Source organism: Nestor notabilis, unplaced genomic scaffold (genome assembly GCF_000696875.1).
Source record: "Nestor notabilis isolate BGI_N333 unplaced genomic scaffold, ASM69687v1 scaffold6577, whole genome shotgun sequence".
NCBI lineage: Eukaryota > Metazoa > Chordata > Aves > Psittaciformes > Psittacidae > Nestor > Nestor notabilis.
The window spans coordinates 36,553-47,514 of record NW_009937729.1 but is presented as its reverse complement, the minus strand read 5'-3'; the positions used below and the strand labels follow the sequence as shown (position 1 = coordinate 47,514).

General features: G+C 38.4%; 1 protein-coding gene across 1 annotated transcript in view; it reads right to left on the bottom strand.

Moving 5' to 3' along the window:
* CLASP1 (cytoplasmic linker associated protein 1) overlaps positions 1 to 10,962 on the bottom strand; it is a gene marked incomplete at its 5' end in the record, with an annotated part of 127,845 nt that overhangs the window by 81,209 nt on the left and 35,674 nt on the right. Inside the window, 9 exons of the mRNA XM_010018970.1 lie at positions 1,128 to 1,298; positions 2,469 to 2,518; positions 3,273 to 3,440; positions 5,942 to 6,019; positions 6,719 to 6,778; positions 7,745 to 7,815; positions 8,527 to 8,662; positions 9,419 to 9,564; positions 10,684 to 10,776. Coding sequence (XP_010017272.1) covers positions 1,128 to 1,298; positions 2,469 to 2,518; positions 3,273 to 3,440; positions 5,942 to 6,019; positions 6,719 to 6,778; positions 7,745 to 7,815; positions 8,527 to 8,662; positions 9,419 to 9,564; positions 10,684 to 10,776 — 973 coding nt within the window. The remainder of the gene's footprint in view (positions 1 to 1,127; positions 1,299 to 2,468; positions 2,519 to 3,272; positions 3,441 to 5,941; positions 6,020 to 6,718; positions 6,779 to 7,744; positions 7,816 to 8,526; positions 8,663 to 9,418; positions 9,565 to 10,683; positions 10,777 to 10,962) is intronic.

Sequence of the window (10,962 nt, the reverse complement as noted above, 5' to 3'; positions counted from 1 at the left end):
TGAACCAAATGCATCCAACACATTTAAGACAAGGTAAAACATTTCAGATATGAAAGAAATGTGTCCACAAAAGGAATCTACAGAAACCATCCCTTTGTAATTCACCAAACATCAGACTAAAGATCAAATGCCCTACAGTAAGGAGAAGAAACTTCTTAACTCAGTGAAGACAATCTACATAGCTTAAATCAAGATCACCAATTTCTTATTTTTCTCCCTCTTGTAAAAGTAAATCAATGAAAAGTCTGGAATTAGATTAGTATGAAAACAGCAGAAAGAGAAACTAGCTCAGATGATCAGCTCTGTTGAGCTGATCATAACCAAGTTGAGCTCTGCAAATACGGTGTCAATCACCGCCTTGCATTTCCTCCTCCATGCCTCCTTCAATGGCATCTCCAAGAGAGAAAGATCAAATGCAAACTTTGTTGTAAGAAACCCTGAGGCACCTGAAAGTGATATGCGATGCTCTAAGAGAATAATGTGACATGTGGCTATAGTCCAGAAAGAGTCAGCATAAGGAACAGATACTTATATCCTGTATGATGAAATTAGAAGGCAGATGACTTCTCTTTGCTTTTACATCTCTCTCTTTTGTAAAACAGAAAGCAATCAAACTCAACTCAGATGTACTATTCAAAAGATAAAACAGTTAATAAAAAGCCAGTTTCAGGAAAGGAGGGAAGGAAGATAAGGAAAAGAGACTGAGGAACAAAGGAATTGAGCAGTATTTCCTCAACATCGTCCCTTCAAAAGATAAAACAGTTAATAAAAAGCCAGTTTCAGGAAAGGAGGGAAGGAAGATAAGGAAAAGAGACTGAGGAACAAAGGAATTGAGCAGTATTTCCTCAACAACGCCCCAGAGTCGTACTAAGATCTGCTTTTCCCAGAAAGAAGAGTAAGACACAGACTATTATGCAATTCAAAACCTAAGAAGTTGCTTCAAGTCAGTTCTGTTGCAAATTTTTTCCTTAATCCCAAAGGGCAAGAGATCACACACTGATCCTAGAGAGCTGGTAACTATCTCAGAGATACATTCTTCTAGTTAGAGTTCGATATTCAAATAAAACTACGAGGCACTTTCCACTAGTAAAGAAAGCTAACTGCAAGAGTAGAACACGTAGATTTACCTAGTGATGCGTATGAGCCTGGGGGCAAGGCTGCAGCAGAACTGAAGGGGGTGGAAGCTCCAGAAGACGTCACTTTTGACTTGGCACTAGCTGCTGCATTCACATCGACGTCACTGCGGGATCGCTGCAGAGATCCTGGTGTTGACACAGATTTTGTACTTACTGTAGATGCTGCAGATGGGATTGGGAGATCCAGAATAAAGAAGATTAATTTTTTTATCTGTGTGCTTCAAAGAGCCTGACAAGCAGTTTAACGTACTATTTTTAACACTCCTTGCTGGCACCGAAATACCTAACTAAGAATGCTTTATCAGGGCAATGTAGGCTTCCCCACACTGCCTGCAAAGATATTTCAAAGCTAACCTGATGCTACCTCTAAGAACTTTATCAGTCACTAACCTAAATACTGAGATCAAAAAGGCTGCTAGGCCAGTAATAAAGAAATTTCTAACAGAACTTAGATGCGAAAGTTCAATGACAGTACCCATCACCAGCTTGTGAGTTGCTGGCCAAAACAGACCTGCAAGTCCTTCAGTCCAGGTTCTACTAATTTCCTTTCCAACACCTCATCTTCTCATGAGGACTGCTTTTCCCATCCTTTGTGGATGCTTACCTTCTTAAGCATGAAGCTTGATTACTCAGCTGCAAGCAAACGTGCATTTATATGCACAATCAAGTAGGCAACACAACAATAACTCCTTGAATGAAAGGTCTCAGAGCGTATTGCATACACAAGCCAGCCAGAACCCAATCTTGTTCTGGTGTAGAAGGCAGGTTATCTTTTACCAACAAAGTTTTGTCTACTATATTTTGTATTAAAATTTATTATTTATTGTATGCATTTACTTAGGACAGGAAAGCTGCACATAAATATTCCATCCAACAGTAAAAACAGATTAGCGACAAAATGGAATTTAACACTGTAGGACTCATGTGCAGACGGTGCCTCCAGAAAATGCTGAAACCACAGATAATAAATGATAGTACATTGTGAAGCAGAATGCATCATTAGACTATGTATGTTTTAGCATCAGCAGTAGTTTATTGCACAGCTAAACATACCTTGGCTACAGTTTTCAAGGCTTTTTAGCCTTCCGTTCAGGTGCAAGCGACAGGTGCTTTACTAACTTTAAAAAGCATCATTATATCAGCAGTTGATGCACAGTATATGGTGTACAATACAAAATTAATTAAAAATTTCACATTCTTAGTTGCCATTTTAAGGAGCAGTAAACTGTGATCAAAGTCGTTCTTTGCACATCATAGTGTCTGAAATTCTCATTCTAATTCATCACATTTCCTCAGCAACACAAGAACACAGTTTTCAGCTCCCGTTCTCACCTCTAGATGTAGTACTTCCAGTAGGACTTCTTTTGGCAGACAAAGGACGGCTAGAAGATAAATAAATATTTATTAAAACAAAACTAGTATTTCATAGTTATCAGTAACTGTGCTATTTATTCCCACAGTAAACAAACTGAGCTGATAGAAAGTTATTTATATATTGGAATAGACTAACAATATTTATTGTTCAAGAATAAATATGGTACCATTATGAAGTTCTTCACAAAAGCACTAAGAACAAAATTCGTATGCACATTGTTTGACTAAGAGATTTTAAGAATACTTTCTGTAGATTTTAAAAGTTACATCAATAAGTTACAGGTATTTTTCATATAGGCCTTACACTTAAACTGTAGACATCTGGAGTCTATGCTGACAGTATCTCTAAGAGAAGCTAAAATACATACATTCAATAGAAGAGTTACTTAGAGTTGCAGTTTCAACTCAAGTTTAATTTAAGAATTCTTTTTTTTCCTCTCTTATATGGAAAGAGGCAGACTTACACCTCAAGAATTAATGCTAAACACAAAATTTCAATCCAAGTGTTATTTTAAGTGCACCTGGAATTATTTATTATTTATGGAGTCAAGATAACTTTTTTTTAAGCCAATAATCGATTTTGCTGGCTTTTTATTTTAATGCAATGTTAGCTAAACAAAAAAAAAAATGAACTATCTGGAGTAACAAGTGTTGAGGCCAAACAATGACCAGATGAGACACAGCAATGTGACTGCTCCCTCCAATTCAATGGAGTTAGCCAGAGTTGTCTAAATTGAGAGGCAATGACACCAAAGGACTTACTTGAGACTCTCCTGGGAGCTGGAAGAAGAGCGATCTGACTGTGGCAAGGACACGATGCTGTCAGAGTTCTTCAAATGTGACTGCAGAGCCTTCTGGTAGGAAGACTCCAAGGTGTGGTACAAATGCTCTGCCTCTCGGCTGAAGTGGCTGTGGAAACCCCAGTAACACCTGGAAATAAGGCACAATACAGTGAATATTTCTTTGTCATGTTCTAGGGGGTAGCGGAGCACAGGTACAGTCAGAACCCTTGTCACTACTGGCATTATTGGCTCATTATACCAGTCATTTTAACCATCTACAGCCCCTACGACACACTTAACATCACTTTCTTCAACCCATTCTAACAGGCACACAGAAGACAAACCACATGAAAATAGTAAGAGAGGAATGCACCATTTGGTGTGTTGTAAAAACACAAGTAGCCAATAAAGCTTTATTACAGAAGCAACCCTCATCCCTTTGGCTGTCTATCATACACGGGAGCTGGTAGGCCTACTAGACTGATACTAGTTTGTGACTGGATGCTCAATACCTACTTCAAAAACATGCCAAAAGCAGAACACACATGCACGGGCCTGATTCAGGAAAACACCAGTGGGTGTTGTTTGCTTCCCTAAGTTTATCAAACAGCTCTCCTACAATGCTGCAGAGACAAATCTGTACTGAGCTGAGGCTGTTAAGTGCCTTTTTGGGAAAAAATAACAAGGAAAAGGAAAGAGATGTTCCTATAGACTTCCAATCAGTGTCATGCTGAAAATAAAAGAGCATTTTAAGATGAGGGAAGAATTCTTCTCTGGTCCAAGACTCCTGGCTCACAGCTAAACACCATTCATTCTCATCACAAAGGAGATGAAGACTCTCAGCACTTTTCAGAGAGCAACTAATGGGCAGTTTAAGAGTAAAATTGTTACATCAAATTAATCAAGAATTGTCCTCAGAGCCTCAGGAGTCACATGCATTCTGATATCACTAGAAGGAAACAAAATTCTGTCTTACAATCACCCACACTGCAAATTAAGAAACATGGGAAGAGAGAATTAAGTAAGCTTTCTGAAGGCTCATGCCCTTCCCCTTGGTGTCTATTCAGCTTAACTAGTCACCTCCTGTAAAGTCTCAGTGCCTACTGTATTTTTCAGTGACGGACACGTTACCTTTCAAAGGGTTTCAAACAGTCCTACTGTGAAACACCTCTGCTTACAATGCAGCATTTAGATTGATAAAATCTATTGTTCATTGATTTCATGTTTCACAATATCCTCTTTCTGAAGAAATAAATTTCTGCAGTGTTTTATCCAGGAGAGCATGATCCTAGCACATCAGCATGCTAACATAAATAAAATCACGTAATGGAAATGCAAGAGATCTTCAACAGATGAAAATTAATTGCAAATATTAAAGTTTCCCATAGATACACACAAAGATATTATTTCAGTGTAATAAAATATTTCCTTAATTTAAGATACCAGTTAGGAGTGTACTAGCACAAGGACTTTTATTTCAAGAGTAGCAAATGACAATAGACTAGATTTTTTCAGTTGGAAAGGACCTACAATAATCACCTAGTCCAGCTGCCTGAGCAATTCAGGGCAGACCAAAAGTTAAAGCATGTTATTAAGGGCATTGTCCAAATGCTTCTTAAACACTGACAGACTCAGGGCATCAACTGCCTATCTAGGAAGCCTGTTCCAGTGTTTAACCACCCCCTCAGTAAAGAAATGCTTCAAAATCTCCAGTCTAAAACTCCCCTGGCACAGCTTTGAACCATTCCCATTCATCCTACCACTGGATACTAGAGAGACAAGATCAGCACCTCCCTCCTCCACTTCCCCTCCTCAGAAAACTGTAGAGAGCAATGAGGTCACCCTGCAGCCTCCTTTTCTCCAGCCTAGAGAAGACTTAGCTGCTCCTCAGAGGTCATTCCTTCCAACCTTTTCACCAGCTTTGTTGCCTTCCTCTGGACACAGTTCAAGGACCTTCACATCCTTCTTCAACTGTCTGGTACTGAAGAACTGCACAATAGTATAGAAGATAAGGCCACACCAGTGCTGAATACAGCAAGATAATCACCTCTCTTGACTGGCTGGTTATACTGTATTTAATATACCCAAGGATGAAGTTTGCCTTCTTGACTGCCAGGGCACACTGCACTCAGCATCCCCAGATCCCTTTCTGCAGGGTTCTCAATCACTCCTCTCCCAATTTCTACTTGTGCCAAGCATTGATCCATCCTAGGTCTTGCACACAGACCAAAAAGAAAAAAATATATCAGAAATAACAACATTTTTGTACTAAACAGAAGCAATCTCATTTAACTGCAAGCAACACAAACCTCAAAAAGAAAGACAAAGTCATTAGTTCTCTACTCTAGTTTCTTACTCACCTGCTCAGACAGATAAAAAGGTAATAAAATATTACAAGTGAAACACCATTACAAGATGCAATACACACATAAATCAGCCCCATGTGATCAACCTCATGTGACATCTCCTGCTGAAGTACACCATCTCATTGAAATACACACTCCCACTGAAGCCAAGGCAAAGTTGGCATGAACTGCCAGGACAACCTAACTTGTCTGGATTTCAGTCCCCAACATGCAATACGATTGATAACACAATAGGGGCAAAGAAGGAGAGGAAGACAAGACACCGACAACAGCATCCACTTACTTTCTTGCCTCTATCCTGGCTTCAGAGTCTGCATCATGAATTCCCTTCTTTATTGTTTCAGCTAACACTGATATGTGTCTGAAATAAGGAAAACATTATTCACCAGTACAAAAAGATGCGACATACAAACAAGTAATTTTATTTTGCCTTGGTCAAGAACAACAGTTCATCACATCTTCCCATTTCCATGTAACATCCTTCGGAGCCTTTATTTATTTATCTGGTCTTATGAATCAGTTTTATCTCACCCACACAGCTGACTAGGAAAAGTCAAGCAGCATTCTTCAGAGGTCAGTCTTTAGCTAGCTATAGAAATTGCCTGGGTACAAAAACACTCTCTTAACCCTTAGATAGTCTTGTGCAGTCTAGGGCTAAGGAAATTGTGTCCCAGTCTCCTCCTCCCCAGTTACTTTAACTGTTCATTAGTCTGAAGTACTGTAGAAGCCTCAGACCCTCCTGACAGATGTGTTGTAGCCTTCACCTCATCATCGCACTTTATGGTACAAAAGGGGGGAAAAAAAAAAAAATCCATTGAGTTCAGGGATTCACTCAGCCAGGTTTTCCACGGCTGGCATAGGAGATAGACTCACTGAACTCTGACTGCCAGAACTACCAGAATAAACTGTGTGTATGCACGTATGTACGTGCTTTTTTGTGGCAAAAATATCTCCGTAAGAGCTACCTGATACAATCTCACCTCCTAGATTATGCTTTCTCCAGAATTAACCCCCCAGACATACGCAGGAAATCATTAAGCCTCCTGTTTTCAGAGCTTACCTTTCTAGGGAGTGTGTTTGCCACTCCTGCAACAGCAAATCTAAAAATTCAAAACAGCGCCTGAGAGAAGAAAGAGAAGAAATGCTGAGTTCTCAGAGTTAACAGAGACACACTGACTTTGCCATACCTGCCTTTGAACAAAAGCTATCTTTTGTTATTAAGTTTTCTGGGATCTTAGAATTCAGTAACGACCCTGATAAAAACATGAACATCAAAAGCTATCAATAAAGAGTCTGAAATAGTAATTGGAGTCAGCTCGATATAGAAACTCTGGAAATAGGGCTTCACAGAACAATCCAGAAAGCCCCTTTCATTAAACAGGATACAGGCCCAAAATATCCATGCTTTGTATACTATGTCCTTTTTAAGGCTTCACACGAGAAACTTCACATTTAACTTCATGTGGAGACAGATCTTTTCATATTTAATCTCCCTTCCTCATCTCAAGAAACAATGGCATGAGTGCGCTGTTATTTGTTCAAGGTTTGTCACCAAATTCAGCAACCACAAAGCCTTTTTTGCCTAAGTGGAAGAGAACTAGCTAATCTACATGGACTGGATAAGAGCCTCCCAGTGAGGTAGCGGGCTGAAGCACACTTAGATTTTAAGTGCAGAGAAGACCATTAACATATCCAGTCCAAATTCAGGTGATGCTATCACAGAACACTACTGCTGACTGTCTCAAAGAAAACATGTCACTGTAACTGCTAGTAGTGGAGAACAGGAACATGTCCATAAAGAAGCCAAAATAATATGATGTTATAATGACACGTAAGCATAAAGTTCAGTTAAAAAAAAAAAATTCTCCGTGGAAAAGTAATTTCTCTGCAGTACTGAGACTTATACAAGATAGCTGACTTTGAATTCGATCCAAATTAATGGGGGGGAGAGAGATGCATTCTTTAAGCGTGCATATCAACCCTTTTCATGAATAAAAACAAAGCCACAAATGTTATCAGAAAGTACAAGTGAACCTATTTACTGGTTTAAAAAAAAAGAAAAAGTAAATTCAAACTTAAGGCTTACCTTCTAACTGCCACAGACTTGGAGGTACAATTACTGGTTATGATGGGTATTAATCGAGGGATGTGTGTATGCTAGAGGAAAACAAACACAAACAGGGAGAAAACTTTGCACAACAGTTCCATGGAACGAAAAACTATCTATCTCTTTCAGTGATCTGACCCAGCATGCAGATATTCTGTGCAATTCTTAAAAACAGAACTGCTAAGTAAAGGAACACTAAGATATGGGCAGATATTTTTATTATTGAAAATTTTATATTTTATTTGTTAAAATATCTTTAATATTTTATTTTTCTATGATGACAGGCTGCAGTGAATCAAAGAGCTGAGGTCACTGCAATAGGATCTAAACTGCCAGTGGTGACAACTTGAAAGCTATCAGGCTATCTACAGCTTCCCCAGTGAATCACTAGACAGAAGCCACTTTTGTGACCTAATGGTTTTAGGAAACATGCACTGTCTGAGGAGTTTTAGAGCATAATTAAGAGGATGAGTGTGTCCTGCAAGGCAGGTTTAAAGCCCATTCAAAGAAAAAAGTTTGCTCAGCTCTTAGAGGAATGCAAATATCTTACTCTGCAAACAAACATTTTTCCTACTATTATGGCAGGGTTTAACTATCATCATTTACACAAAGCTGCATGACATCTGAGACAGCCAAGCACAGCACAATCAGGTAAGTAGATTAGGCACTTAATCTAATTTTCACTGCAGCAACATTCATACTTCCTCAAACACCACAGTATTTGGAAATAACAACATCGTTCTTTTTTGATGTATACTTACTCGAATGATTAATCTAACTGCTACAACACCAGAAGTGGCCATGACTTTGGCACTATTCGGAATTAGATTAAAAATTGTTGGCATGATGGCTTCTGCCCCATGGTCAAACTTGTTTCCCAGAACTGATGATAAATGTCTGAAAAACAGAATGAAGTCATGCTGGTAAGTCATGCTGAGGATTAAGCGAGTTCTACAGAAATCTGACACAAGCACATCTGACATCTCAGTCTTCATAACTGTCAACTCCACTCCAACTCCAAAGGGGAGAAAACACCACGTTTGAAAAACCAGTTTCTTTACTTTCCCTTCAAATGCCTGTACTATACCCATCTGAACTCTGAGAAACATTAAGTTCAGCATAAAATAAAATAACTAGCACAGCTAAAAATTTATTATCAAATGGGATCATGCTGAAAGAATGTATTTTTCTGAGCTTGTTAGTTTATATTATAGTTTCTCTGAATCTGCCTACTTTGCCTTAAGATGCAGAAATTTCAAAAAAGCTGTAAATAACACTTCAGTGCCCTTCTTCCTGAAGTATTTCACAAAGGATAAACCGTTAAAACTAAAAACTAGCTCAGCCCAAGCCAGAACAAAACAGACACATTCTCAATTTTATTGTTCAATCATTTCCTACTCAGTGCATGAATGCCTGGCTTGCTCATTCATTCAGCATGTCTCAAATCAGCATCGTTTAAACTCAGGAACGCGGTTTGACAGAACTACAATTAGCAGCCTACATGGATGTGGTTTTAAACAGCTGTACCGAAAGCATGTTCTACCTATAACCAGGTGGTACTAGAAGCCCACATTATATCCTAAATGTGTTTTAACCAGTGCCTGTTCCTTTTTTCTACATCACAGTTCAAGTGTATTTAGAAAGTGAACTCACCCCAGTGTGATACAAGCCTCTCGTACTACTTGAGACCGCAGGTCTTTAGCAGATAATTTAAATGCTCCATCCAAAAGTCTTAAGTGTTGAAAGAAGTTATCATATTCTGCAGCTCCAGCCAAAAGTAAGGAGCGGATCTTTTTCAACTGTGAGCACCATAAAAGAAAGCAATGACTTTTAATGAGCAATAAATACCAGGTCAGTTATGTTCAAGGCTGATACTTAGTTTCCAGGATCCTTGTACAATGGTTTTTAAAGTCCAAGCAATTCTATTATTTCAGATCTTATATTCAACTCCTAGGTTAACATACTAAGTATGATAATGTAAACAACTAGCTGTTACAGAAATTCGTAATTGTTGTATATAGCTGCTCAAATTGATTGTTAATAATCCAAACATTACTTTTTAAGCCAAAATATATCTTAAAAGCTCTCCTCTATTCCCCTTAGAAACCACCTAACAGCAGCTTCTAAAGCTTAGGTCCTCTTACACTTGACTGTTGTATCAAAAAGATTACTAGACTTAAAGGGCATGGTTCATATTCAGATTTGAGTAATACTGACATATCTAGAAGATGTCCATTGACTTCATTAAAATTATTATCTGGTTGTACTAGAAGTGGAACCCTGACCCCATCAAAATGGGAAATTTTCTATTAATATTACAGGGATCACCGTATCATCCTATAGACATTCTTTTGGACACATTCACAGGCCCTCATGTATACTTACGCATCTGTACAGTGCCTCCACTTAAGCTCACTTGTTTTGTTTGTTTGCTGCTACCACTTCCGTATTTCCCACAGTCCCATTTATTTATTCAAAACTTAAGTGTGCAAATTCTTTCTGAATTACTTTATACCTTCTTTTGCAAAAGTATAAATTAGCTCTCTATAAGCAAAGTGACTTTCCGCCTCATCAGGAAGTTTTAAGATATTCTAAATATCACTTCCGACATTCTTATTTCAGCATCTGCTAGCAAATTTCAAGTTCTATATCTGGATTTGCTGTATGACTTCCAGTTCAACCTGATCCTATCTCAACAGATTCTCATATATCAAACAGCATTTTCCTTCACAGATAAGGTTTAAATTCTGTCTCATAAGGAAACATTTTCCCCAAGCTTGGGGTAATGTAACAGATGTTCACCACTAGAACATGTTCTAGACATACTCTGAGGTTCTCCCAGTACCCTCTTCATGGGATTAAGCTCAGTGCAGAAAAACCTCATAATAATAAAGTTCATGTCTAAGTTCACTACTTACCGCAGAAACTCTCTGTTCCCAGTCATGCTTATCATCTGATAGTATCTCTCTTATTTTGTTTATGGATTCCTCAAGATCCCGGCTGGAATAAATCTGCAAATTTAAATACAGAGTAGCACCATAAGGCAAGATTTACTCCAGAAAATCAGATCACTTCACAACTACATTCTTATGCCCTTTGCTCCTCCATGCTTAAGTGTCATGTGCTAGCCTTGCAATCAAAAATTACTAAATGACGAGATGATTAAAGGATCACCTTTTATTATTTTTACTATATTC